We start from the raw sequence: 27,906 nt of genomic DNA on the forward strand, positions 1-27,906 counted from the left end.
TTTAAATTCTTTTTCTATTGTTTTACATTTGGGAAATGCTTGAACATTTATACAAATTGAATTTTCATTTTCATACTGAGTTTTCTTTTCTGGGCTGTTCCGTATTATTATAAAGCATACGCTCCAGCATTTCTTTCTCGACCTTCACATTTTCTAGTTCACTCAATATTTGCCTTTTACTTTGATGAAGCGAAGTTATAAAATTAGACACTTCTTCGAACTGCGAGGCCAACTGGCTCGTCATCTCTCGTTCTTTTAGAAGCTCCTCGAGAAATTTCTTATTTTGTTTGGCGACGTTAACTAATTGTTGCTCCAGTGCAGCACATTTATGAGTTAACGCTTTGATTTCGTCGTTGTTACTCTGAATAAAGTTTTGAATTCATAATTATAGTCAGTATTACTATTATAGTAAAAATGGGAATTTTATTAGGAATAAATCAATGAGTTGTTACCGAAATTATAGGTTTAAATAGAATAACAGTAAGTTTATATAATTCAGAAACTCAACTATTTATGAGCACCTCGTTAAGTACTGTCTCGGGATTGCTTGAATCTTTTATGTCACTTGCAATGTTATTCTCTGTTTTACTTAATTTCGCTGTACATTCAGGAACACTTACCGAATTTCCGCTACTTTTTTCGCGTGGAATTTGATTGCTTTCTGTAGTTCTGCCGTAACATATTATATTTTTTAGCTCTTCATTTTCCTTTTCCATCTTCGATAAGCGGAGCTTAAGTCTGTTTTTTTTTAATTACTTAAGAAGTTCAGATAAATATTGCTTACAATTCTCTTTGCTCCTGTAAGACCAACTGTTGCTGTGCCAAAGATCTTTCGTGCCTTTTTGCAATCATTAAACGGTCATCTTTATTTAAGAAAATAACAATTGCGGAATCTTTTATACGAATTTCACAGTCAAGGACGTGATACTGTAGTCTGTAGGGGGTACTTTTCCAGAAAGTTCTTCTTCAAGGCGATTGAGTTGCTCAATTAAACAGGAATTTTTGAATTTTTCGGTTTCAAGAAGTGTACAAGTTTCCATATGTAGATGTGTTAGTTCCACGTACCTATTTTAATTAACTCAAGTACTTTATATATATTATTTCTAATTAATATTAGTATCTATTGTATTCAGTTTAGTGAAGTCCCTGCTTTGCGGTATAGTTATAATAAAGTATAGGAAAAATAAGGGAAAAATTATAATATAGTCAATGAAAAAAAAGAATTTAAAGAAAAATCCCAGATTCTCACTTTATGGATATTTCTTCTAAAAGTTCACTGAGTGCTTTACCATCTTGTTTCGTTTTTTCCGTGGAAACTTTTACTTGATGCAAAGCGGGAGAATCAATCATTAAAAATAAACAAAAAAGGCTATCATCAAGCTTTACTAATTTGAATTTTAGAGCAGTGTTCGGACTAATACCATTTTTTATAAATCTTTATAATCCTTTATGAGTTTTTAAGGTTTTTAACTATTCACCACGAAGCTTTGTGAGTCAAGCAAAAGTTCTTTTCTGTATACTTTTGCGGCCGTTTTGAGGGCACATAGATTGGATGGATGGTGGCTGGTCTTCTAAACAGTTTTCTTTAAAGAAGTGCGGAGCCTTTTCTCCCCTAATATCTTTTTTTTATCCTTAATAATGTCAACTATACCTAACTTTAGGTCAGTAACGAGTGCTTTTATAAAATCCTTCCAGTGCTTTTTGAGTTTAAAAACTGTCTTTGTACTTCTTTCTCATTTATAATATTCTATAGTACTTCAATTTATTTTTAATACAGTAGTTATAGAAGCTTGAACCTCTAAGACCAGAAGTCAAAGTAACCTAACCTTATATATTAATTTTTCTTTAAATAGAAGAGTATAACTTGTGATTTTTAGTTAAAAAATGAAGAAAGCAGGTGTTAGTAACGAAAGTTTATCACCCGAGTTAAGCTTCCGTAAATATGGACACGATTTAACAAGTAAACTTTTTACTTTCCTGTCGCACACAATAGTCTTATAATTGTAGTCCTACATGACACTATATAAGTTAAAGGCGCTCTACTTAAAACAAGTAATATTCTCACTGTTGTACACCAAGATGTGTAAATCTTTATTTAAACTTTGCAAGCCAGGCAATTGTTACGATGAATGTTACACTGATAACAATGTTTTTAGGCGCCTTAGATAAAAGAGTCTACTTAACTTTATTTAATTTATTAAGTTTACACATGCTCAAAAATATAAAAAAAACATATTTCTCAAAGTAAGATCGTTAAAGCTAACGCAACTGTCAGTGTTGTTTACGTTTTGAAATTTATTTAGTTTTAACTAAAACACCTTTTTCTTTAAATCTAGAGTTGTCTTTATTAAAGAATTTTAAATTATATTCATAAATTTTCTGTTATTATGGTACGTCTTATAAAGATTTTTGTTTCTTCAAGACCCTATACACCCTAGAAACCCCACAAGTTTAATTGCCGAGGCAAAGCACACTCACGTCCCTCATCTTTGACTCACTGCATATAATAAATACCTTCCCTTCTAAAAGGAAAAGGCAAGGAGTCTGGCCCCCTCTGCTTTTTCATTACTTCTTTTAAGACTTTTAAGGCGTAAGAGCCGGAAGACAACTGCATTCTATTTAAAAATTTCGATCATTAGATCCTTTACCGTGAATCTAAGAAGAGTGTGCAAATAAACTTAAGAATACCGTAACGTCAGAAATATCCTAGTGCCTTCCCACTTTTTGTAATTTTCCATTTAGCCCTTAATTCGATTTTAAATTAGTACAGTATTTTCCAGTACTAGCAATTTTTAAAATATATGTATATATTATAACTTAGTGCAATTGAGTAACATTCTTCTCAAGTTTAGTGGTAGATGTTTATGCTCTAAAAGAAAAAAATAACTTTAAGATTTTTAAATTTCAAACCGATGTAGTGCTTCCTTGCAGTAACAGTTTAATAAAAAGTAGCTAAAATTGAAAGTGCGTTTATATATATATATGCAATATATATGCAATAAATAATATTCTCTATTTTTATGACTTCCAAGGTTATTTGATCAACTAAAGAACCAAAAAGTTAGCTGCTTTATATCCATACTACTAACCATTTTCTATAGTATGCCAGATGTTGTTAGTTTATAATTCAATGTTACCTTTAAAAGAACGCGTCCTCCAAAAAAAAAACATTTTTCATTCATTTGTAATATATATTAATAAAATACAATTCAAGTTATATTTTCAGTGGATTAGTAGAGTAATTAAAAAATAGATGACAGGTAAACATAAGAATTTTCCGAGTCTAATAGTAAAGACAAGAGAATTTAAAAAAAATAAACGTTTTTAAAATTTTTTTTTTACATTCAGTTCTTATTATTATCAAACCTGTACAATAAGTCAGCTAATTTAAGCAAAAACAAAAGGTGAGCACCTATTAAAAGAAGCAACTATAGGCATGCGCTCGATTTTATTAATAGCACCTGCCCGAAGCCATATGACGGTGTATAAGCAAACAGTTTCCGAGGAAATCATTTTTTTCCGGAGCAAACTTTTTCTTTCTCGCAATGGGTATTGTTGTTTTAAGCTTTATATTAGCACTATTGTTTCGGATATAATTTGTCAGTTTTGTTAATTTTATACATTTTTTATACATTCTACTTTGTTTTTGTTTAAAGAAAAGAGGTAGCTTAGTTAAAAAAAGGTTTTTTGTATCCGATAACTTTAAGATTTTTATTTTTTACTATAGGAATTAGTCGTGACAGCACACATAAAAGACGCGCTACAGGGGGTCGACAAATTTCTATTAGGAAAAAAAGGAAATTTGAGCTTGGTCGACCTCCAGCTATGACCAAAATAGGTCCCACACGCATCCACAAAGTTAGGACTATGGGGGGCCATCATAAATTCAGAGCACTTCGTTTAGGTAATTTTTACTTTATTTTTTTCCCCACATACTTTCAAACTACGACCATCACAGATCATGGTAATTTTTCTTGGGGCACTGAACATTGTACACGCAAAACACGCATTTTGAACGTAGTCTATAATGCTTCTAACAACGAGTTAGTCCGAACCAATACTTTGGTCAAGAACTGTATTGTACAGATTGACGCTACTCCTTTCAGATTGTGGTATGAGTCTTACTATGGACTACCGTTAGGCCGAAAAAAGGATTTCTCAATAGAAGATGAAGAAAAATTTAACCTACCTCGATCAAAGCACGTTAAGAATAAACTCGCTAAGCGTCGTAGGACGGCTGTACTAGATCCACACGTCCAGCAGCAGTTTTCTACCGGCCGTCTTTATGCCTGCGTATCCTCTCGTCCAGGCCAGTGCGGCCGTTGTGATGGCTACATTATAGAAGGCGAGGAGCTTGATTTTTACTTAAAAAAGTTAAGTAAAAAGCACCATCATTAAAATAAAATAATTGCTTGCTTTAATTGGCTAATTTATAATTTACTTCAGACGTTTTGCTAGATGTATTAATTTTTTGAATTATAAATTATAATTGCTTGCTTTAAATTCCACTCGACTAAAATTATAAAGTTCTGTCAGGCATCTTGCTAGATGTACCTATTCATAGGATTATAATTCTTAATTGCTTGCTTGAAATCCATTTTATTAAATCAATTTATAAAATTACTTCAGGCGTTTTTCTAGACGTAGTATAGGATTATTAATCGTATTTGCTTACTTAAATCCTATTTTACAAAGTTAATTTACATAATTACTTCAGACGTTTTTCTAGATATGTTTAGTAAAGGAATAGATGGCCAACGAAAACAGTCTATTTTCGAAAAAACAAAGCAATACGTAGAATCTTAATTATTCTTAATCTGCTAAGTAGTAGCTTAGAAACTGCTTTGTTTGAAAAATTCACTACGAGCGATTTTTCCTAACTTTTTTAAGGAGCTATAAGATTTTGTAAATATATTTTGATAATCGTCTGCGAGTTTTTCATATTGACTCAAAAAATAATTGTTTGGCATAAGACTTTACTTTGATATTTAACGATGTGGTATTGAACTTTATATTGTTTCTTTAACTATTTAAAGGTAGAAAATATTTTATAAGAGCTTTAATTAAAGTATTCTAAAAAAAAATAAAAGAAAGATAATTTTTACTTTATTTTTTCGAATAGCTTAAAACACTTGATTCAAAGCTAATAAAAAAGATATATAAGTCCTAAGGCAGAGTATATATGCTTCTTCACTGCAGTTAGCTCGATAAATTAAATCTTTAGCAAATTGAAATAAATCTAAATTTATTTTATTAAAAACTATTTAAAAATAATAGTTTTTCTAGTAATAATAATTTTTTATATTCTCATTAAGGAGTTGAGAAATGGCAAGATAAGTGAAACCCGTATTGAAGAAAAGAAAGAAATTTTAAAACTTGATTAACTTCTGATAAGTAGAGTTGTAAATATTTTTGAAATAACTTTGCTATAATTTTTTTAAAATTAAGTTATTACAAAAAAGATCTTTTTTAAAATATTTTTGTTCTATCTTCAATAAGCAGTTAGTGAGTAGCAAGGAAAGAAGGTAATCAAGGAGGCTTACTATAACAAAAATAAGTATTAGTAATCTTAATGATTTGAGAAAAGTAAAGTTTTATATACAATACATATTATTCTCTTCTTATCTTCATTTTATTTATCTATCACAAATTAACCTTTATTATTAAAATAATTTTGTTTTATACTTAACGAGCAAATAACGAAAAGCAAGAAGAGAACGTGAGCAGCAAAGCTTGCAATAGCTAAAAAGATAATTAAGTTTGTTTATTCTGGTTCTGTATGAAAAGTAAAAGTTGTAAATATAATAAGTAATTGTTCTAACAGTTGATAAATTAATTATAAAAATAGTTAAGCTATTATATCTACTTTTCAAATTAATAATTAAATAATTTAATTGCAAACCGTAAGTAATGCAAACATTTTATTCATTTTTTATAGTAAAGGGAATAACTAATCTTGAAAAAAAAAGAGACCAATCTTATAATAATTTAATCGTTCAGAGCTTTAACCAAAACTTTCAAAGTAGTATCTACTACAAGTTCGAGTAAAATATACACAAAAAAATCAACAAAAATATAATTCTGCATTCGTACAATTCACAAAAAATAAAAAATTTAAAAAACAATTTATTAAAACTTTATTTAGAATTTCATAGCTTATTTAACTTTGCCAAAATGCGAGAAGTCAATTCGGAACGATTAACTTTTTCATCGCGTCTCAAGAAAACGTCCCGAATGATTATCTATTCAACGCAAGTATGAAAATACTAAACTTTAAGTTCGGCTAAAAATTTCATCAATATGATAAAACCTGGCCTTCTTCCAATTCTGCAGGGCCAATAATAACGCAAAGAGGCACTCTTAAGTCTTCGCAGTGTTGAAACTGTCGAAGAAGTTTTGGTTGATTTTTATACATAAATTCCGTCTAAATTTAAATATTGCAAAAATTTAATTATAATTAATTAAATATTATAAATAATTTATTATTATTATTATAAACATACTTTAATTCCAGCATCCCACAATTCTGCAACTATTTTTAAACGCTCTTCTACGCATCCGTGAGTAGATGCAACGTAAACTTCAGTTTCGTTTTCCCTCGAGATGATCTAAATTGATCAGTGAAGTTAATAGTAAATCTTAATAGTAAAAAGAGGGATGGGAGCAATACTTTTTCTGCATCTAGTTTAAATAATTTAGCTTCCATCAAAGTAAAGATGCGCTCGACTCCGATGCTAACACCAACACAGGGGACCTTATACAAGTAAATTTTAAAAAAAAAGTCAGAATTAAAATAAATTATTAAAAAAAATAAAAATTAAAAAAAAAATCTTAAAGAAAAATAAAAAAATTACAATAATTAAAAAATTTATTACTTCTTAAAAAACTAAAAATTATGCCTATTAAATAAAAGCTGATAGAAAAATAATCAAACTAAAAAATATTCCAATATATGAAAAAAACACACTAACTGAAAATCTAAAATTAAATATAAAAATTGAAGACTTACTTTTCGCCCATTTTTACTAAATCTTCCGACCAGATCGTCGTATCTTCCGCCACCAGCTACGGAGCCAACTAGTGCATCTGGCCAAGATTAATAGATGACTATCAATAATAATAAAAAAGTTAAAATCTAAAATATCGGAACCTGTAAAAATAGTTTCGAAGATGACTCCCGTGTAATAGTCCAGTCCACGTGCCAAACTTAGATCAAAACTAATCTTTTCGTTGAAGAAACATACACGTGCTCAGTTCTGTTAATTTTTCTATATAAAAGCTCACACGATCCATGACTCCGAAACACTGTAAGTAGTCAAAAAGCATCTTTATTTCAAGGATTCCCGATTTTGCAGTGTCAGTATTGCCAAGGGTGCAGCTAAGCGTATAAAGAAGCTGGTGACAGTCCAAATCTTTTTCTTGTACAGTATTAAATCTACTTTAAGCGTCTTTTTATAATAATCCCAACCTCTATAATTTATAAATTCTCCAATTTGATCAGCCATGCATGCCGGAATCCCTTTGACTTCAATCATTTCCTTCCTTACAGCTTCCCAAGAACTCTACAGTATAAGCAGTGCCGCTAATAAGTTGGACATGAACTACAAAGAAATGGTGATTATAAACTTTGTCTAATTTGTCGATGGAAGAGCAGATTGTACGAAATTGAGCCGCAGGAACACCGCAGTACTCAAAAAGTCCATTAAGAATTTTGCGGTGATTAATCTAAAATGAAAATCTCGTTTAAGCCATAAATTATAGTAGAACTTTAACTATAAATTTAAATTTAAAATTAATTTAGCTAATAAACGACAGTGAAATATCTCCAATAAAGAAACTTTTATTATAAAATCTCCGAGTTCTAAAGATTGCATGATTTCATAAACGACGCGAAGGCAATCAGCATCAGGCAATAAAGGATCGTAAATGCCGGCAATATCAAAATCCTTCAAGACGAATTATAATTAATTATTTTTTTTTTATTTATTTATTAAAATAAATCTCACGCATTGATAGAACTCTCTAAAACGGCCTCGTTCGATGGCTGGCTGGTCGCGCCGATAAACCTTTGCTATGTGGTAGCGTTTGATGTTATCGATTTTGTGTGTAGCTACAAACCGCGCAAAAGGAACCTGAATTAAATTAAAATATAAATAATTAAAAAGTATAATAAAAATAAAGTAATAATGAGTACTAAAAGTATATTAGTAATATTAATAATATACAAATAATACCGTATAAAAAAATAAATATATAAAAAAAGGACATAAGTTAATAAAGTTTCGTATAAGTACTGTTGAAAATTTAAGTTTTCGAGCATGTCAAATTACTAAAACGAAAACGTAATGTAACAAAAGATCATTTAATTTGAGTTTATAAAGTAATATAGTAAAAATCCAAGCTGCTTTATATATGCGAATAAAGTTCTCTAAAGCTTCAAGCACAACTTTCTAGTAATAAAAATACAAGTGTTAATAAAAATTCGCAAAAAAATGAGCAAAATTTTTAAATTTTTTTTTACGGTGGGGATATAAAATAAAAAATTAGAATCAAAAAAAATAGTAACGATGTTTATATACTATGAAAGACCGTTAAATCGTAACGCAAGGCACAAAGCTCCCCTCCTTGATCGGCTACGTCGTATATAAGTTTAGACTCTTCACCATACTTATCAACTAAAATTTCCTGTAAGCAAATTAATTATAATTGATAATTAATAATGCGATGAAAGCACTTTCAATTCCATAACAGGAGTATCAATAGCTACAGCTCCATGTCTTTTAAAAACTTCAATTATAAGTTTAAAAACTTTTTCTCTAACAGCCATTTCTCTTGGCAAGTTATCTTTCATTCCTAATAATATTTAATAACACCGAAAATTATATAGTTTGAAACAAATTAGTAAACAAATTCTTACCTTTCGGAACCTTGGCAACAATTTTCTTAGTTTTATTGCTTGTCAAAGTTTCCTTGATACTTTGAATTTTCTGCCTCGCCAAAATGACCTGTCCAAGAAGGGCACTAAAACTAAAACAATCTGGATAATTAACTTATATACAATATATACCTCGTTGTCTTCCTCTTTTTCTAATAACTCTTTGTGTTTTAGCTCCCATTCTTCAAGTTGTTGTAAAAGTTCTGCTTTACTCGTATACATCATAGAATACAAAGTTTTATTAATTTTTAATACAAAAAAATGCAGTGAAAGTAATTTTTGTTCCTAGTGTGACACGTGACAACAAATCTTGCGATGAGCTTTAGTTTTAAGCAATGAGTTATTTTTTGCTTAAAGGCTTCGTCAAAACGCTTGGTGTGCGCTGCAGAGGTGTTTATATCTTATTTTATATTACATTATTGCCGTAATAAGGATTATTTAAAAGTTTGGAATTTAAAGTTATCTTAGGCCCCAACACTTGAGAGCTTATAAAATTATAAAGTAAATCTGAATTACTAATAAATATGTAGCGTCCCTTAAAAAGTTTTATAATTAATTTGCATAAGAATAGGACAGTTTTATATTTTTTTTATTGACTTTTATAATAACATATATATAAATTCCTTTTTTTTTAAATGAAAGGTGTTTGTTAAATTTTTTTTATAGGTTTTATTAACTCGCAGTTATTGCATATTTAACTTTAGATAATAAGCGAAGCTAAATTCTGTGCTCTAAATACAAATATGTAAATTTACCACTATATGACTCGTCAAAACTTACAAATAAAAAGCTATAGTACTGCGATTTACCAATTAAAGCTTGGTCGCTAGTGAAGTAGGTGATAAGCAAGAGTGTGCGTTTAGCAATAGTTTTTAATAACAGAAGTTAAAGTAAAGTTACCCTATGTAATAGGACTTTGTCAGTATACTAATATCATATTTCTAAAAAGTTTTTACAAGACTTAGTTCAAATTTTAATAATTATATTATATATTGCAAACTGCTTAAATTTATTTACTTATACCTGTAAAATTATAAAAGAAAACAGAAAATTGCAATCTTTACTATACGAGGGGCTATTATTTGCCCGATTTAAAATTTAAATTACCGGGAAAAAAATTAACTTAAATAAAGGTAAAATTTTATTTAAATAATAAATCGTAAATCACAAAGAACACTAAATACAAATGCCACGAAAATGCTTCTCTATTCAAAAACAACTGTTGCACCCAAAGCAGATAGTTCCGACTTCAATTTCTCCGCCTCTTGGATAGGAATATTTTCTATTGAATAAACAGAATAAAAAAGCTTAACGTTAACTCTAATATTATTTATCAAAAACCTTTAACAATATGAGGAGTGGTCGAGCAATTATCAAGACATTTTTTCGCTTGAACCAAATTTAGTTGTGGTGAATGTTTTTTTAGTTCCCTAGTTAAAGCAACCTAAAAAAAAATTAAAAAAAATAAGTAAATTATATAAAAGTACATATACCTTTTGAGTTGCATCTGTCCATCCTACCAGCTTTACGCAAAATTCTTTTTTCTCCTCCTCTGTAGGTTGTGCTGCGGCACTAGTAGTTGAACCAGGAGCTGAACTCTGTGCCATAAACGGTACATCGTCAATCTGAAGCCGTTCCTTTTTTAATAGTATATCCTTTAATCTTAAAAGTAAATAAAATAAGCCACTATACTTTAAGTAACTTATTCAATTCAGCGACTTGTAGCAAATTAAACTTTGCAATTTTTTCTACTACGTCAACAAGTGTTTGATCGACAGCTGAAGAATAAGTTCTTAATGTAAAATTCAAGGACTTCCTCTGTGAGGTAGCGAATCTCCTTACGTAGAAAATTATATAGCTCAAACATAAAAAGTGAACATGCAAAAAACAAAAATTTTTTAATAGTTATACTGATATAAACTGCATGAACAAACCTTAAATTCCATCTAAAAGATTGTAAAGAAAGAAAAGCTAGTGACATATCTTTTTTAGAAGAAAATGTAAACAATAAGTAACAGTTAACTCGGTTATTAAAGTTGTGCCATCTTTAGAAAACGTGGACTGGGGCCGCCCCTCAGGTAACGTATTGGCTACCAGAGCTTTTTCTTTGAACGTTTGAAAGCGTTTGTTCTTTATGACTGACTGACCGACTAATAGATAGACACTAAATATTAAGTACTTTAATAAAAATTCCGAGTTTTGCGAAAGGTAAATAAAAGGTTAGTAATTCCAATAAAAAACGTTAAAAGTACGGCCAAAATAACTTAAGTTAAAAAGGTAATTATCATTTACGGTAAAACCCACTTAACCTCGTATTTCAATATTTTCTAAGGTGTTTTAAAAATATAACTAATATTGTTAAACATGTGGAACAAAGAAGTCTTTAATCTTAGTCTATACTGTTTTGTAAGATGCACCTACAACCTCATTTTAATGATCGAGTGGAGGTGTAACATTTCAATTATAATGTTTTCACTTTCCCTTCATGTCTTAAGCATAGCTTTAGTTAATGAACTGACGCTAACAATGGTAATGACTAGGATTAAAGTGTAAATAATTATTTAGTACACTTTATTTAAGTGACTAACCCAGTGACATTAAATGTGATTAACCATCTCAACAAAAGCAAAGGAATTTCTGCCTGCATATATACAAATTTAGCTAGACTAATGCCATAAGAAAACTATAATTTTTTTAGTAAACTACATATATCGAGAATAATATTCTACTTTTCTCCAATGAACTGTGTAATATCTCAGCTATGTATGCACAAGCCGTATTTTGCAACCTTTTAATAGCTCCCTTTTTTGAAGATTAATGACTTCTGTCTATTAATTCCAGCGTTATTGTTCCACTACTATTTTTATTTCTATTACCGCGCAATATTGTTGCCTTTTTAATCAGCTATCAATATGTATTGTAGATTTATCAATGTAATTTTTCGTTTTAACTTTTATTAAAATAAGGTTAACTAAATTATAATGAGCTACACTCAAATAAAAGGTTTTATATAGAAATTAAATATACTGATTTTATTCGTTTTACTTGTAGATGTCTTCTTATAATGCTTAGTCGAGCCATCGAACATCGGATTCTCGAGTCAAAGTCCTTAATTTTCTCCGTAACCCAGAATAAGTTAAAAATTGTTGAGTTACGTTTCCAGCATGCGGTATTGTGCAAAGTTAGCTTTTCACACTGAGCGACGGTGTTGCGTGTTAAGTCCATTTCTAACGTATATCACGAACTACCTTTTTGGGTGCTTCAGAGTACTATTCAGTAACGAAGAGCCCTTTGTTTTTCTTGTTGTTTATACTCCCTTGTTAACGATTTAAAACCGCTGAGGTGATAAGTTAAGGTGCAGTGTTACTACCCTGAAATTTTAAATTCTTATTTAAATAATAAGCGCACTTCCAATTTAACTTTTTAGGAGATTAATATAGATAATATAGAAAAAAAAAGGTAAACTATTTAGTATTTAATTAACTTACAGCACGGCTAAAAAATTTGATTAATTAAGGTAGCTTATTCAATTTGTATTAGTATATATTAATTAAATTGCATTCATATGTGAGGTTAGCTCGTCCATTTTTCGTACTCTGCTTTTCCTTTTTTTTGGGTGTTCAACCGCATCTTTATTGTTAGAGGTTTACTTTGGTCTAAAGGGTCAGCGGTTCTAAAGGTATAAAATAGTTTTAGTCCAGAGGGCCAGAACAGAGACTAAATAGAGAGCGTTTTAGTCGAAATTAATAAATAACTTAGTAGCCTAGAGGAGAACCAATGGAATACTATACCAGATTTACTAGATATTTTAAACATAATCTAATAAAAGTCTAGAGCAAGTATGGAGGAAAGACCCAACTAAGATTTTAAAACAATAATGGGGCTAAGGCACAACCAAATTAGAGCTGTGTGCAGGTGAGAATAAAACTTAAAAACGGGCAACAGTAGAAGATAAGGGAACTTATAGAAGAAATAATTGAGTGCGTTCAAATACAAAATAGGGAACAGAATCAGAACTTTAGGTGGTAAGCTTTAAATAATTGTTTAAGTGCTAAACACATAAATACGATTAGAGACGTTTTAAAAAACAATAGTCGCAACTGCTGAGATTATTATTTTTTTTAACACATCTAATTGCTGAAGTTTTACAAAACATTTCTGAGTGAATTAGCATTAACGCAGCCCTATTGAGAAAAATTTTAAGTATTCAAAAGTTTTTCATACAAAGCTAACTATTACAATACTGTATTTTTTTCTTAACCGTTAAAGGTTACTATGCCATTTTATTTAGTAAACCATGAGCCGGAAGTCATTTTTATAAGGCTTGTACATGAATTATTTCACACAGCACACAAAAAAACATTATTACATGCTTATGCTATACTCTAGTTTATCAAAGCTTTATTATACCAAATATTTATCTGTGTATGTGTTATTTCATTTGTAAATGTCGTATGTAAAGCTTTATTGCTTTACTTAACGCTTTAGTTTTTTATAATTATTAATTCCTTTTATTTTAAAAAGTGTTATATGTTTCGTGTAAATGTATTTTTTTTGTGTTATAATAGTATTGTTTTCTGTTAATGTTTAGTGTTTTTTGTTTTGCTTTAAATGTTATTGTGCTGTATTTTGTATTTTTTAATACTCCACGGTATTCCTAAAATTTTGCAAGAAGGTGTTTGGTAAGCGAAATTTAATAATTTTGTATAGCGGTTTTCGCAATACTTAGTTGTTAAAAATACAATCTTAAATAAAACTTTTAGTCACAATTATAATAAAAGACTTACTCAGAACGAATAAATAATATATCTTAAATTGGTTGCTTTATTGACTTTGTAATCATATCATGGGTTATAAGTTAGTATAAAAAAAATTTTTAATTGAGCTGGGTGGTTAAAGAAATAGATTAGTTAAAAACAATTCTTTCATTGTGTATACACACTAAGCAGAAACAATTCGGAGGTAGGTCCTTATTGATTAAATGGACATATGCCTTTGTTGGCGCTAAATTATCATAACTTCTCTGTCAACTTTTTCATAACTTCAGTCCTTTATCGGGGAAATTAACAATAACGACTGACCTGATGCTATCGAAAATATCGGCAAAAGCTCCGAGGCAACTCTATCCAACCTGCCTAAAAGCGACTGTTAATGGGCGCGATGTTTTATATGAGTTCCGTTAAAATTTCCTCCAAACAGCTGATCGCCCTCTTCCATAAAGAAAATGCAAAATGTATAATGGAAGTCCGCTGAATAAAGTTGGCCGTTCTAGTATGCCAGCATTTGCAAATTTAGCTTGACGCAAGGGCTTGGTGGGGCCGGTAGAGAACCGCTCTATTAACGCAGTAAAGTAACGAAGCGCGCTACCGAAGCCGTCGACCTATAACGAGATGATAATTTTTCTATTGCCTTAAAGTAGGTACCTAGTAATAATAATTATTTTTTTTTAAGCTTTTGTAGTGGCTCCTAGTAAACTATGTATACAGTTATTAAATGCAAACGTTCGTTGCGAGAGAAAGTATGGATATACCAAACAATCTATCCGTCTTGAGATACTTGTCCTCAGCCCGGGTGTAATACTCGCTGGCACTAGCTTTTTCTCTAAGAACGACAAGGTAAACTGAATGTACGGCATGACGGATACATGGTCCGTTATAAGGTTGTTAAATGCGACGTTATCGTCCTTAAGAATAATTAGCAAGCCCCGCTGATCCTTCTTTTATAAATAAAACCTTTTAAATTTTATAAATTATTTTTGCATTGTTTGGTTAAAAGGCATAAGGGTAGAGAAGTAGAAAAAAAAGTTTTTTACGAAGAAAACTTGACCTCATTTGAGGCACTTGTACTTTAAGGCGACTATTCACGTTACAGACCGAGAATTCGAAGGTTACTATTAACCATCGAGCACCAGAATTGTCCCACCCTATAAATGAATTTCCTCGTGACAGTTGATGGTTAATTTTTAGCTAGGTTCTTACTGGGCTTCTATTTTAGTTCGCTCTTACTGTGAGTTTTACTGGATCTTTTATACAGTTTATATCTATAATGTTGGCCCCATACTTTAGATTATTTCCTTTTTTTTTTCTTAATATTATATTAACATTTAAAAATTCAAAATAATTTTATCTGTAATATTTTTAGGATTATTTAACGACTCGTTATGAGTCTTCTTTATCTTATACTCACTGTTCTCTAACTTCTGTTATATCATAATTTATAATTTTTTTAGTTTTTTACTTGAAGTTATGCCTTTTTCAACTAAGCTTCATGAGTATCAAGTTGTGGGCCGCAAAAGACCCACAGATACCGATCCTAAACCGAAGCTTTACCGAATGCGACTTTTTTCACCAAACCCTGTTATTGCAAAGTCTAGATTCTGGTAAAACTTATCTAGTCTTTTCATAACTATTGTATTTGGTTGAGCACAAGGTTTTCTGAGTCATTTTTTACTTTCCTCTATTTTTAAGGTATTTCTTAAAAAAGGTGAATAAAGTTAAAAAAATGACAGGCGAAATTGTTTCTTGTATCGAGGTATATATATATAATATTACAATTTCAGTAAAAAGTTAACTTTTAAACAGATTTTTGAGAAAAAACCTGATCGGGTTAAAAACTACAGTATATTCCTGCGCTATGATTCTCGTTCTGGAACTCATAACATCTACAAAGAGTTCCGTGATATTACTGCGACTGGCGCTGTGGCCCAGTGCTACCAGGATTTGGCCGCCAGACACCGCTGCCGTGCTCGCTCCATCCATATTATTCGGGTTGACGAGATCCCCGCTGGAAAGTGCAGACGCCCTCAAATTACTCAATTTCACGACTCGAAATTGAAATTTCCGCTTCCTCATCGGGTCATAAAGCGCTCTAAAGAGCACAAGTCCAAGTTTATAGCCAAAAGACCATGCACTTATTATAAATAAAAATATTCTAATTATTTTTTTTGGACTTGTGGCCCTACTATTTTTTTTGTTTTTTAATTTTTATTATAAAATGAACGCTGTTTTAGTTAGTATTTTTTTGTATTGGGTTAGTATTATATACAAATTAAGTATAAGTACCATGTCGACTCTCAATTCTATTGTAATATAAAACATTGAACTTTTAAGTTTTAAAGCAATTTTTGTTAATTTTTTAAACTATAGCGGAGCATAAACTTATTATTTTAAAGCTTAAAAACCATGTATTATAGGCTTTGTGATTAAATTACTGAATAAAGGGTATTTTTTAAATATTATTTTATTAACGTTACATAAGTTATGAAACTTTTTTTAAATTTTATTGCTGCATTTTTAAATTATATAAAAACTGAGGCCAATATTTTGGAATTTTATTCCACGGATTAGGCATCTTCTCGTTCGTTATAAATATGGCGCGAAGCTTATATATACATTCAAGCAAAATAAAATTTAAAATAGAATTGGTGGAAGTATATATATAATTTTAAGAAACCTTTCTTACTTTACAAAGTTTTAAGGCTTTCTTCATGACAAATTCGGAAGGGCAAGAGTGTATTAAAGCCACTTGAGTGCAGCACTCAAAATCAGTATTTAATTCTTCTATTCATATTATAGTTTACTTAATATAAAGTGATATAAATTTATTAAACAAAAATTAATATTTCATAGTTCTATATAAGCTCAAGATTAATAAACTTATTTAAAACATAATCATAATAAAATTTCCGAGAACGAAAATATTTCTTTAGCAGAATTAAATTCCGAGTTAAAGGCGGGTTAAGATTTGTTGTAATCTTAAAAAATTTATTAATATATGCTTTTAATTTGGCTATTAATTCCAAGTTACTTAACAGTTTTACTAAATATTATGATTATAAAGTATATATGAACGTGTAAGACTAACGTACTTCACAAACTATCAAGTTAAACTTAAAAAAACAATATTTGAATAGTTCGAAACTTCTACAGAGAGATAATAGTTTAAATTTGCTTTAGACGGAAGATAAGATTTGGTTTTGGAAAATTCCCTTATTAAATAGAAAAGATAAAGTAAAAACTTTTTTTTTACATCTCGTCGATTATTAAAAAAAAACCCAATTTCTCCTTGGATATGTGCAAAAATTTATGAAACATTCGTTTAAATATTTTTTAATTTAAAAAGATATTGATAAAATAAATTATTTTATAAATAATATTTATTAATGTACTATTGCGAAATTGGAAAAAACAACAAGTGCTTGAGCAATTTAATTTTATTTTATAGAAAGTAGCATCTTTTGGTATTTTGTAAAATTAACTTATAATAAATAAATAAAAAGGATGTTTTAGACGAAAACACATTTATCTAAATTGGACCCGAAAAGTGGTGGTGTTTGATGGTACTACCGTCGTATTGATAAAGATTTTCTTTGTTCCAGTTAGAATAGAAGTTTTCAAACGTAACTATATAGTTGCAAAGTCTAAAGTAATCCTCATGGGGAACTCGCCCTTTATTAAAATGGGATAAGTTAATTACAGTTTTATAATTAATAAAAATGGTCTGTACCAGGATTTAACATTATTTGAAAAAGTTTTCCATATTTACTATCTAGTAAATATATGTTAATTTCTATAATACGGGAAAAAGTAGTAGAAAAACAGATAAAACTGCAAAGACGCCGGTAGTATGTTAAATCTTGCTTATGACTGGTTACCTCATCCAGAAATAGTCTAAAAAATTAAAAAAATTTTTAAGTGCGATGTAGGTGGCATAACAAATAAGCGGACAAACCCTGAAATACTATACCAAACCACCCATCTTTCGATATCTTCAATAACTTCTTGCATGTCTCGAGTTCCATAAGTAGTGCTAACATAACCAAAGAGCTTTCATATGTCATATGTGAATATTTTATATGTGTATACTGCAACTAAAGAATACCTTTACAAAATTATTTAACTTTTCGCATCCAAGTTGGTATTCTTTAAAAAAATAATTTTAAATAAGACAATTGACTTAAGTTTATAAGTCAAAAAGAAGGATAAATAATTTACCAAGATTTAATTTAAAGCCTGGGCCGTCGTTAGGATTAATAATAACGATGAACTGAAGGCTATTGTCAAGAGCACTTTCGTATAAAGTTTGCCAAGCAGAGACTACACATAGAATAACCAGGAGAAGAAAACGAAGAGAGTAGATTTAAAAGGTTCTTTCTAAGCAAATATTGCATACCTGAGGAGCCAAAGTCCGGATAAATATAAAACGGGAAAACTACTGTACTTGGATGGTGTTTGAAACTGTTTGTCTCAGGGTCTTTTTTAAATTTTAAGCTCTTCTTCATGTTCAGTAAACGAGCGATAAACCTTTATGTAAAATTGAAATATATAATGTAACCAATAAGATAATGTATATCTATTGTTTAATTTACTTAGCATAATATACTTTTTGAGCGGGTAATATGATAAACAATAAGATAACGTTAAATATAACTAGGCTAAATCAATAAAAATAATCCACTGCACGTATACACTCTTTTTTTGGTTTCATAAGGCAAGGAACAAAAAATATAACAACTATAGCAATAAGTATTTAAATATTATCACTCGCGTCACGTAGAATTGAGGACTTTTGACTAATTTTAGAAAATCATGACGATCTTTTTAGATATCGGAAGGTCTTAAATCACATGGGCTCTTTAAAAAGTTTTCAAGCTGTTATAAGTGACTGGTCTTGCGCAGAACGTTGGGCATTGTGTTATCTTAGCCCCTGTCCTTACTATAGTCGTGCTCTGGGAACCAATTACAAGTTTATACAGCATTACTTCTTTTTTAATAGAGAAGTACTCGCAATATATAGGCCAGGCGAACAATTTTATAACCGAAACCCAAGGTCTAATAACACATTTTAAAACATGGTTGAAGCGCAGAATCGACAAAGTAAACTATGAACATCCTTGTACAATAAATTACCCCAAACACTGGACAAAAAATAACTTTAAAAACCTATAACGGTTTCTACAAAAACTTAAATAACGTTCATTCAGGCTATTCAATGGATAGACTAGGAACCCAAGCTATAAACATAACCCTGTAACATTAGCAACTTGGAAGATGTACGTTACCCTTCATGATAAAAAAAGAGTTTTGAGCAAATAACATTGGATGCCTAAAAAAATATCCACTAAAACTTACAATATAGCAAACACTACTTTAAAACTATAATAAAGGAAAAAGTAACACATACATTTTCCCAAAACATCATTAATATGCCGTGCAGGTGCACAACTGGAAATAAAAAGAAGAAAAGTTAGCGTGGTAATACATTTGGCCAACTACTTTCCATAAATAAAATTTGCCAACTACGATAAGCGATCACATTTTGTGATAATTACCAATATGTCACAGCTAGTGCTGGTGCTGAAGCTAAATACATAACATTACATATTTTGTATTATAAAAAGTTTTATAGATAAAATCCTAATTAGGACTGGAACACAACAAATTATTAAAAATTAAAAATTTAGTAAAAAAGAGTTTAGCTTCGTTCTAAATGGCTTATTTTCTACTTTTTAAGATACACACCTATTAACTAATAGCGGAAAAAGCATTCAGCTTATCTTTAGTATGGGCTCAATTCATAGCAAAAACCATAAATTTACCACTTAGCTTTTGAAGTAACGCAGTTTAAGCCATGCAAAAATAATGGAAACTGCTATATTAGTCAACTTGTTTTACTTCCTTTAACTTCCTTAGTGCAGAGCCGCTCCAGCGACCCTGCATTCTTTGCGTTTTTCTTTACATCAATTCTTACAGGTTTTTCTTCGGAAGGCTAACTCTTTCGAGCCCTTTTTTACTAAACTAAGTTATTCAGACAAAGAGTTTGTCGGCCCTACCTTTCTTGATAAACCTATTTAAGACGAAATTTAATTTTTTATCTAGCGCAGATCTAGCTTCTTGGAAACAAGTAAACTATAAATTTAAGTTATATAATTTGAAAAAAACTCTAAAACGGGTTTCGTAGCAACCAATACACGAGACCACCCTAAAAACCAAAATGACAAGACTTGTTTCTGTTAACAGTATAATTTGAGTTGCTTTACCACAATGCAGAAATGTAATTTTCAAGTTTTTTTCTTATTAACCAGCTTTAAATTTACAATACTTGGTCTTACCTATTGAGATTATAGGGTGTGACCTTAACTGTACTTAAAAAGCTTATATTGGGATTTGCTAATGCGGTAGAGTACTATATATGTTTCTGTACTTTCTAGTACAAATTTGATAGCGGATTTTTATAGTTAACACTAATTATAAATTTTATTTATTAAAAGTTTGCAATTATTTTTATTACTCAATGTAATTCAGCCACGCTGCAAAAGAGAATTTCACTCTAATTCCGCAAAGGAGAATCGTAATGCGAAAAAGATTTTTAATAAAAAGGGAGGCTAGTTATATTTTTTGCTATTCCATACGAGCTAGCCTCTGAAAAGCTCTAAATGAGTCAGAAAAAAAAGATTTATTTTTGGTTTCTATTACATTTCCGTTATAACAGCATAATCATAAAATTTAAATTTCAAAGTGGGCGGTAAATAACTTGGTTTATACTAAATTTCAAAAATTAAGTTTTTTTTTTGTCTTTAATAAATCATAAAGGCCAACAATATTATAATTACTATAACTTTATGAACAAAAACAAACCTAAATTCATAAATAATTTATAAACTGTCAGAAAGGTTTATATTTACCCGAAAGAATATTGAACTATTTACTCAGTTCCCGAAAACTGAAGAAAAAAACTTTTTAACTTTTCTAAGGCTTTATAACGGTGGGAAATTTTATTTTTTTCGGACTTGGCCAATTCAGCGTAACTGTATTTTATTAACTTATGTAAAGTAAATAATAGAAAAAGCTTTGGCTTACGTGTTTTTAAAGCCTGCTGGCTGAAATATGGGATCCCAACCAAAGTTTGAAGGCCCTTGAGAAGGCACAATAGTTCCCTTTCGTGATAAAAAATTTCGTAAAATCATGAAATATAAGCTTAAATGAAAGAGAAGTAAAAGTCAACTTTTGTCTAATTTATAAAGAGCTTCAATAACTAAGTGAAAGTTCATATAAATTATAATATACTTCAGTTTTTCCGATAAATAATACAGGTTCAGAGGAAGGACTTGGAGAATAGGCAAATATACACACGGCATAGGCCGTTTTGTCTTTGTAGGCAGCCAGAAGATTATTTAGTCCTTCTAAGCCAATCTTGCTTAAAAACCATTTCCTTGGGAGCAATGTTATTTATAACGGTGTTCTCAATTAAATTACTCACACATAGGGTCCAGGTAGACCGCTTAGCGCGTTGAAGCAGAGAGAAGTGTCCTCCGTAATAACAGGCACCCCCAGTTCATTCGAAGCAAATTTACACTTTGCTCTGGCAATATCCTCCGGCTCTCCTTGCAACTCTGGCACTATTAATACAGCCAAAGTAATATTTAGATTATGCCAGTTGTAAATATTGTATTATAGTTTTTACAGTCCAAAGAAACACTGTTTATTTCTAAAAAATCGGAAGCTATAGCTTTAACTTCTTCAAGCTTGCTTGTGTTTGCAGTTACAAAGGTAACGCTCCTCATAGCCGTAAGTTTTGAGTTGTACTCCCCATGAGGCCATTACTTAAATGTTACAGAAGGCTAACGCCGATCAGCTGTAATGGTTTACTTTAGCGTGCCAGCGGATGTGCAAGCGTCTAGTAAAATAATTTTTTTTTATCAAAAATAAATGACACCAGCCTTTTTTTTCACACATGAATTGTTTAATTATTAAAATAATAATGTTTTTAGTCGCCACAACAAAAGCCACCCGCAAACAAGCTAACTTGTTTTAAATTAGTCGCTCTTCCAAGATACATTTATTTAATTTTTTTGCTTATAAAAAGAAAAGAAAATGATAACATTCCTGTTGTTAAAATTAAATTTATCTACTAATCTTTATTTGGAATATAAAATTTCAAAAAGTTTGAAGCAAACGGTTTTAGTATAAATAAATTCGAATCCTTTATTTTTAAAGTAGGAAATAATCTGTCCTCATGGCTATAATGACTTGTTTATAACTAAGAACTTAATTAAAAGCCTTAAAGTAATAAACTTTTTTCTATAAAATAAATATAGTCTTTTAAGCGATTTTACTATTTGTTTTTAAAATATTCTGGTCACCGCTTAATAACACATTTTTAAAAGTATACCCTGATTTCTACTTTCTTCGAGAATATCCATATTTGTATTCTTTATTTTTTTCATTTAATTATTTTTACCGACCTCTGTAAGTATAAAAGAAATTTGTCTAACGACGAAAAAATTAATTAACAACTCTGAGTAGTATTTGCACAGGATAATTCTTCGTGAAAATAGGTGAATATTTAATTTTCACACGTGGATAAAAGAAGTTAAGTAAGGCTTATGGAATTATATAACTTTAATTTATTACTTTTCTTATTAGAATAACAATGAAAATAAAGTTAAAAAAATGATATAACTTGCTAAAGAGAGAGGAAGAGAAAACGACAAAGCAAAAAAATAAGTTTAGTGCTGGCATTTTTAGGACTGTGCTAGACGGGACTTATTTTCACTAACTACTATTGGACATTACAAGGGAACAGCGCAACTTGAGACATGAAGAAATATTTTTTATTTTTATTACCAAGGTTTACAACAAATACCCGCATCTAAAACGATAAATTACAATTCTGATGTTCTCTTTTATTTAGTAAGTAAAATAAAAAAGCTGGTTTAAATAATTACTTGATTTATAAGCGAATTGGTAGTAATAATAATTAGTCTATATAAAACATAGATGCCATTTAACCAAAAACTGTTAAATAAGGTAATTCAGAGTTATCTCTTCCTTCCAACAGGCACCAAATAAATAAAGCTTTTTTTTAATATAAAAAACACAATTAGCCAAAAAATAATATTTATCTGTATTCCCATCACTCTGTGCCGAATGACAGGGGCTCGGGTCGGATTTACCGCGCAAAACAGTTATAATGCTCCTATGAGAGAGTAATACCTGCATGCACGTATACTTATAACCCTAAAAACTAAGGATTGCTGATTAAGCGTTAAATGCCCTAGAGAACTGGCGTGTATTTTAGTGATAAAAACATTACGCAACTGTCTTGATACAGCCCCCTTGTTTCCTACATAAATTTAAAAACTAACCATGGAAATAGTATGTTCCCTTTAATATAATCTATGGTTTAAATATTTAGACTCTTTCTTAGAGTATTTAAAGCTTTACTGACAGGTATCTAAACCTTTAAGCCCTTTTAAATTAATTGTAAACAGATGTATATATATAGAGAGAGAGATGTACAGATGTGACTAAAACAAAAAGAGCACTAAAAAATTAACACAATTGCCAGTTTATTTTTCATGATCCTTCATTATATCTAATAACTATGCAATGGAATAAGCGATAATAATCATAAAATTACCTAAATTGGTAATTTCGTTAAAACTTATAAACTGGATCTTTTCCTCAACACTATTCGGTTAGCATTAGTAATATAGCATTGGTTGTCATCAGTAGAGATAGGCCCGAACTGAGTGTTGAACTCGAGGCCTTCTAGAGACTCTGACCTTCACTCTGATAGCAGTTAGCTCCCTGCCAAATAAACGGAGAACTATCCCTCGCGTAGTGAAGTTGTTGGTTGTAATAGCAATTTAGAAAAAGTTGAATGAGCAACTAGAAATAAAATTGTAAGTAGGGGTAAAGTAAACTATATTTTGGCTTCTATATTTTAAGGAGATAAATAAACAAATGAGAAAACAAGGCTTACTAAACAAAATGACCGACAAAATTAATTTATCACCTGTGAAGGCTAGCGGCATGACCTTTCAAAGAAAGGGGGAGCATGAGTTTACATTGCGTGCTTGTTCACAAATATACTTTTGTGCTGTTATTAATGTAACATTAAGGATTTCGTTTCTTTAAATATTTTTTATTTAACAATGTTAAGTTCTTGTAAATAATGTTAATTGAGAGAGAAAAGCCAAACATTTTAATTACTGGAACGCCTGGGACAGGAAAGTCTACCTTGGCCAAGTCCCTCGCTTCCAGTCTCAGTTAATTAAGTTTTGGTGCTTTTTATTTATGATATCATAGTCGTTTAAAGCTAACACTTTTAAGATATTAATGTTCCTTTTTATTTCAATATTTTTCTTTGCAGGGCTCTTTCTTTATTTAACTTTTTTGTTAGGTTTTTTGCATATCGACGTCAGTAAGTTATCGATAAAAAATAACTGGCTTCTTAGTTTTGATGAAGAGTTTGATTCATATGTATTGGATGAAGACAAAGTTTATTAAATTATTTATTTCTTGTATTTTTGCTATAATTTATCTAGTTTTTGTTTTTATAAAATTTTTATTTGCATTCTTAACTGCTTTGTGTTTGTAATTGCTGTTATCATAAATTGCTCTGCATAATGCTTTTTAGAGAAAAAAATATTCTTTTGATAAAGTTTTATTTATCCCTAAAAGTGAGTAACAAGCTTACTATAGTTAATACTTTACCTTAGGAGTAACTGTAATAATGTCTTATAGTACTAATTGTTTGCTGAATAATGCTTAACTGTAGTTAATATTTATTAACACAATTATTTTTATTTATTTTGTTATCTGTTTTTACGGTTTTCTCTTTAATTTACCGGATAGCTTGTTCATTTACTTATGCTGAGACTCGGTTTCAATTTTTTAAATACTTTTATGACCTTTATACGATTCTTTTTTGCTCGAGTTAATTTAAGGTAGTAATCTGCTTAAATAGTGCTTAGATTCTTTGGAGGAACTACTGCGCCCTGGAGGTGCTGTAGTTGATTACCATTCTTGTGAATTGTTTCCTGAAAGATGGTTCGATCTTGTTGTAGTTTTGCGATGTTCCACTGAGCAATTATATGACAGGCTAAAGACTCGGTTATATTTTTGAAGTATATAATTATAAGGCTTTAATATATTATTTAAGAGGATATTCCAAAAGGAAATTGTTAAACAATCAGGAATGCGAAATTATGCAAGTTTTAATAGAAGAAGCAAAAGCTTGTTATAAAAGTGAAATTATTATGGAATTGAGCAATTCGACCGAAAAGGAATTGTCGGAAAATTTTAAATCCATAAAAGCTTGGGTCGACGCGTGGAAAATTTAATTCTTTGACTGTCTTAAAAAAATAAAGTTTATATGAAAGTGTATAACCTCATATTAGAGTAAAAGAACGCGTTTAGTCATTTTTTAAGAAAAAACTAAAATTGTTAAGCTATTAAAATTAATAAAGCAATGTGAAAATATTTTTTACAATGGCTAAGCTTCTACCGAACAGTTTAACTGACTTTAATTAATAACGAATATAGTATGTTAAAGTAATGTATAGTCTCATATAAAAGTAAAAATACTTATCTGGTATTTTTTAATTTAGTATTACAATTATTACCATCATTTAAGCAAAATGAAGGTAAAATTTTATAACGATTTAGCTTCTACCAATGAAGTTGTAAAATGAGTAGGTAGCAACTTCGCTTTACACTCATATTAGATTAATATATTGAAATTGAAGCACAACGTCTTCCATATATTATTAATAAAAACATTTTAAAGGGATGACTTTTGAGCCTGATTCCGTTCTTTGCGTGTGTTTAAGTATTTATTAGTAAAATTCTCTTTATATTTATCTCAAATATGTTCATTCTCATGCTGGAGAGGAGCAACATTGCAAAACAATTCATGTTTTTGACAATTATTTTTTTTTTAAATTTTTTATTTATTAATAAACCCCAATTTCAATTATGCGCTAATGACAACGATAACTGGACATAAAGCCTTGAGTGGCTTTTTCGGCACTTACTTTTTAACGTGATGGTGAGGCAAAAATAATTCAGAAAGCAAGGGGAAAAGGAGTGGCATATTGTAAAGTTATCTTAACAAGTTAAAAAAAAAAGGATACGAGGGTTGTTTTCAAGATACTATTGAAAATAATATTTTAAAACCAATATATAAAAATATTAATTTGATCAACGGCGATTAAGAAGGTTTAAACTTTTATTACCTGATAACTCCTAAGACAAGAAATATAATAATGAAGAGCTCAAAATAATTACTAGGTTTAAAGCTAGCGGTAGTGGCTGCCCCACACGTTTTTTGTACAGAGGTGAGGCACTTAGCTTAGTCAGGAGACGTTGCGAGTATTTACTTTGTTAAGTGACTTTGTTCATCGCAGAATTCTTACTTAACTTTTGACCATTGTATATGTGGTAATTTACTTATGCGGCCTTGGGGGAGTAAGCCTAACTGTTCGCAAGAACGTTATCCTTCCTCTGAAAAAAATTGTAAAAAAAGGAGAAAAAAAAAATTTTGTATTAAAAAAGAATCTCATAAGCAAAAATGTAAACAGACAAAACAAGATAGCACAGGCAACTTTAAACCCGCTTCGGAGCCTTCTTCGAGTTCTTGTTCCCAGTACGATCGCGATAAAAAGAATATAAAGGACATCCCTGGCTTTTATTTTGATCCAGATAAAAAAAGATTTTTTAAAATATTACAAAATACCAAACCTTTATTAAAGGCTGAAATAGGATTTAAGACCAAATCATTACTTGAAAATAGGACAACTCTATACAGAGAGTTATTCCATCGAGTACTTCTTTTTTCTCTATTTAACTATTCATTATTGTGAAACTTTACTTACTTACATCTCCACAGAGATGTTCTGTATATCACTTAACTCGTCGTTCACAATTGGAACCTACTTTTAGGCAACAATAACTAGTTTCCTTTTAAAATTTTTCCTATAAACACGAACTTTTCATTATATATCAGAGTTACGCCCGAAAAAATAGTGTCTCTATTTAAAAAAGATAATTTATTACTTTCCTCCACTTCTCCCATTAACGATCTTCAGGTACATATACAGTGTTTGGGTGGCTAGAAGTACTTTGTATAAAGTTTTTTAATTCTTTAACAATTTGGAGTTATATTTGGGCATTTTTCCTTCTTTTTTTTTCAACTTTTGGATTGTATAGCTTGCATGGGTTACTAGAATATTATCAATAACTTGGCAGGTAGATAAGCAACAGCAATATTTTGCCTTTGCAGATCGTGATCGCCTCACGTAATTTACCTATCTATTTAATATAAACTCTAAATTATTGTTTGCTCTACTTTTTATTGTTGAAAGCGTTTTTGAACTTTTAAAAAAAAATGAAAATCGCTTCAGCTTTCTTTCACATAGTATGCTAGGATCTGAATCACACGTAATATTTTGCAAATAACTTTTATCATTTAAATTTCCTTATAACTTTATGCCTTTCTATAGATAACGGCAATTCGTTGGTCTCCAAAGGCCTCTTCTCTACTTGCGTATCCGTTTAAAAATTATATTTATACCATTTGTTATTGAACTATTTATTGTGTCTCTTAAGCCAATGTTTTTTGGGAAACTCCTACACATCCGGAAACTGTAAACTTTTTCTCTTTACAAAAAACGGTCTTTTTGACAAGATTTTGGTTTTTTTAGTTGTAGATAATATATGTTCTCATGTAATAGAACCACTTCTCTTCAAAGCTAATGAATTTAACTGCGGCCGCCGGTCCGTTTGGACATGCGAGTTTTCAAATATTTACTCTCAGTTTATAGCTTGTGGTACAACAGGAAGGGTCAAAATAGTAATAATATATACGCTACGTAATTTTTAATAGTGGATTGCAGGCACTGATTTTTGATGTTTACCGCTCTCAACCGCTCCTTCAAATTCTTTTGGGACACAGCGACGTGTTCAGTCAGCAGTTTGCAGTGCGTTCCTGCTGCAATATAAAGAAATTGTTCCCCTCATAACTTGATTATGTGAGGGTTGTATTCTTTATAACGGTTCGCGCGACGGTTGCATTCGCGGGCTGGATATTAGGAGTAACCGTCCTAAAGTAATTACGAGGTGGTCTCATGGAAGTACTATTTGTAGCATGAAGACTACATCTTGTAATGGCATTATAGCCTCTTC

General features: G+C 30.2%; 6 protein-coding genes and 1 long non-coding RNA gene across 7 annotated transcripts; 2 read left to right on the top strand and 5 right to left on the bottom strand.

Annotated features, from left to right (window-relative positions):
* Position 1: 1 nt before the first annotated feature.
* LOC135119541 (uncharacterized) lies at positions 2 to 1,343 on the bottom strand. The gene is made up of 5 exons (XM_064043954.1): positions 1,250 to 1,343; positions 929 to 1,065; positions 785 to 863; positions 522 to 738; positions 2 to 361 (listed from the first exon to the last, which is right to left on the bottom strand). Exons 2-5 carry the CDS (start codon positions 1,038 to 1,040, stop codon positions 71 to 73), a joined length of 699 nt encoding a protein of 232 aa, XP_063900024.1. The 5' UTR covers positions 1,041 to 1,065; positions 1,250 to 1,343; the 3' UTR covers positions 2 to 70.
* Positions 1,344 to 3,484: 2,141 nt separating this feature from the next.
* LOC135119538 (small ribosomal subunit protein eS8-like) lies at positions 3,485 to 4,421 on the top strand. Its single transcript, XM_064043952.1, has 3 exons — positions 3,485 to 3,549; positions 3,728 to 3,904; positions 3,959 to 4,421. The coding sequence occupies exons 1-3, from the start codon at positions 3,546 to 3,548 to the stop codon at positions 4,396 to 4,398; spliced, it is 621 nt and encodes a 206-aa protein (XP_063900022.1). The 5' UTR covers positions 3,485 to 3,545; the 3' UTR covers positions 4,399 to 4,421.
* A 1,728-nt stretch (positions 4,422 to 6,149) lies between these two features.
* LOC135119546 (histidine--tRNA ligase, cytoplasmic-like) lies at positions 6,150 to 9,157 on the bottom strand. The gene is made up of 15 exons (XM_064043957.1): positions 9,068 to 9,157; positions 8,918 to 9,005; positions 8,735 to 8,853; positions 8,590 to 8,685; positions 8,007 to 8,132; positions 7,839 to 7,946; positions 7,627 to 7,725; positions 7,469 to 7,562; positions 7,285 to 7,418; positions 7,151 to 7,223; positions 7,010 to 7,086; positions 6,671 to 6,754; positions 6,504 to 6,608; positions 6,311 to 6,424; positions 6,150 to 6,242 (listed from the first exon to the last, which is right to left on the bottom strand). The coding sequence occupies exons 1-15, from the start codon at positions 9,155 to 9,157 to the stop codon at positions 6,150 to 6,152; spliced, it is 1,500 nt and encodes a 499-aa protein (XP_063900027.1).
* Positions 9,158 to 10,134: 977 nt separating this feature from the next.
* Positions 10,135 to 10,906, bottom strand: LOC135119533 (large ribosomal subunit protein bL12-like). The gene is made up of 5 exons (XM_064043949.1): positions 10,870 to 10,906; positions 10,628 to 10,772; positions 10,429 to 10,572; positions 10,277 to 10,379; positions 10,135 to 10,217 (listed from the first exon to the last, which is right to left on the bottom strand). Exons 3-5 carry the CDS (start codon positions 10,540 to 10,542, stop codon positions 10,141 to 10,143), a joined length of 294 nt encoding a protein of 97 aa, XP_063900019.1. The 5' UTR covers positions 10,543 to 10,572; positions 10,628 to 10,772; positions 10,870 to 10,906; the 3' UTR covers positions 10,135 to 10,140.
* Positions 10,907 to 14,905: 3,999 nt separating this feature from the next.
* On the top strand, positions 14,906 to 15,837 carry LOC135119539 (uncharacterized). The gene is made up of 4 exons (XR_010278262.1): positions 14,906 to 14,941; positions 15,165 to 15,314; positions 15,403 to 15,466; positions 15,517 to 15,837. It is a non-coding gene; the product is annotated as an uncharacterized LOC135119539 (long non-coding RNA).
* Positions 15,838 to 16,213: 376 nt separating this feature from the next.
* LOC135119547 (uncharacterized) lies at positions 16,214 to 18,228 on the bottom strand. The gene is made up of 9 exons (XM_064043959.1): positions 18,107 to 18,228; positions 17,929 to 18,030; positions 17,816 to 17,856; positions 17,666 to 17,760; positions 17,534 to 17,604; positions 17,441 to 17,482; positions 17,251 to 17,382; positions 16,388 to 16,494; positions 16,214 to 16,315 (listed from the first exon to the last, which is right to left on the bottom strand). Exons 1-9 carry the CDS (start codon positions 18,213 to 18,215, stop codon positions 16,214 to 16,216), a joined length of 801 nt encoding a protein of 266 aa, XP_063900029.1. The 5' UTR covers positions 18,216 to 18,228.
* A 2,410-nt stretch (positions 18,229 to 20,638) lies between these two features.
* LOC135119548 (uncharacterized) lies at positions 20,639 to 26,401 on the bottom strand. The gene is made up of 6 exons (XM_064043960.1): positions 26,321 to 26,401; positions 21,398 to 21,518; positions 21,194 to 21,332; positions 21,001 to 21,145; positions 20,794 to 20,870; positions 20,639 to 20,741 (listed from the first exon to the last, which is right to left on the bottom strand). Exons 1-6 carry the CDS (start codon positions 26,399 to 26,401, stop codon positions 20,639 to 20,641), a joined length of 666 nt encoding a protein of 221 aa, XP_063900030.1.
* Between the last annotated feature and the right edge of the window lie 1,505 nt (positions 26,402 to 27,906).

Source organism: Zophobas morio, unplaced genomic scaffold (assembly GCF_036711695.1).
Source record: "Zophobas morio isolate AGI-343-1 ecotype UQ-CSIRO unplaced genomic scaffold, CSIRO_AGI_Zmor_V1 ptg000272l, whole genome shotgun sequence".
Lineage (NCBI taxonomy): Eukaryota > Metazoa > Arthropoda > Insecta > Coleoptera > Tenebrionidae > Zophobas > Zophobas morio.

Coding starts and splice junctions, on each gene's coding strand:
- LOC135119541 (XM_064043954.1), bottom strand. CDS start 1,040: ATGGAAACTTGTACACTTCTTGAAACCGAAAAATTCAAAAATTCCTGT. Junction 864..928: donor AGTACCCCCTACAGACTACA/GTATCACGTCCT, acceptor TCTTAAATAAAG/ATGACCGTTTAATGATTGCA. Junction 739..784: donor TTACAGGAGCAAAGAGAATT/GTAAGCAATATT, acceptor AAAAAAAAACAG/ACTTAAGCTCCGCTTATCGA.
- LOC135119538 (XM_064043952.1), top strand. Junction 3,905..3,958: donor ATTCAGAGCACTTCGTTTAG/GTAATTTTTACT, acceptor CGACCATCACAG/ATCATGGTAATTTTTCTTGG.
- LOC135119546 (XM_064043957.1), bottom strand. CDS start 9,157: ATGTATACGAGTAAAGCAGAACTTTTACAACAACTTGAAGAATGGGAG. Junction 7,563..7,626: donor CCATCGACAAATTAGACAAA/GTTTATAATCAC, acceptor CTTATACTGTAG/AGTTCTTGGGAAGCTGTAAG. Junction 7,087..7,150: donor CTTCGAAACTATTTTTACAG/GTTCCGATATTT, acceptor AATCTTGGCCAG/ATGCACTAGTTGGCTCCGTA.
- LOC135119533 (XM_064043949.1), bottom strand. CDS start 10,542: ATGGCACAGAGTTCAGCTCCTGGTTCAACTACTAGTGCCGCAGCACAA. Junction 10,380..10,428: donor GGACAGATGCAACTCAAAAG/GTATATGTACTT, acceptor ATTTTTTTTTAG/GTTGCTTTAACTAGGGAACT. Junction 10,218..10,276: donor CACTCCTCATATTGTTAAAG/GTTTTTGATAAA, acceptor TTTATTCAATAG/AAAATATTCCTATCCAAGAG.
- LOC135119547 (XM_064043959.1), bottom strand. CDS start 18,215: ATGAAGAAGAGCTTAAAATTTAAAAAAGACCCTGAGACAAACAGTTTC. Junction 17,857..17,928: donor AGGCTTTAAATTAAATCTTG/GTAAATTATTTA, acceptor ATTTTTTTAAAG/AATACCAACTTGGATGCGAA. Junction 17,761..17,815: donor AGTTAAATAATTTTGTAAAG/GTATTCTTTAGT, acceptor GACATATGAAAG/CTCTTTGGTTATGTTAGCAC.
- LOC135119548 (XM_064043960.1), bottom strand. CDS start 26,401: ATGTCCTTTATATTCTTTTTATCGCGATCGTACTGGGAACAAGAACTC. Junction 20,871..21,000: donor TATTTATCGGAAAAACTGAA/GTATATTATAAT, acceptor TTATCACGAAAG/GGAACTATTGTGCCTTCTCA. Junction 20,742..20,793: donor CCAGCAGGCTTTAAAAACAC/GTAAGCCAAAGC, acceptor AATAAAATACAG/TTACGCTGAATTGGCCAAGT.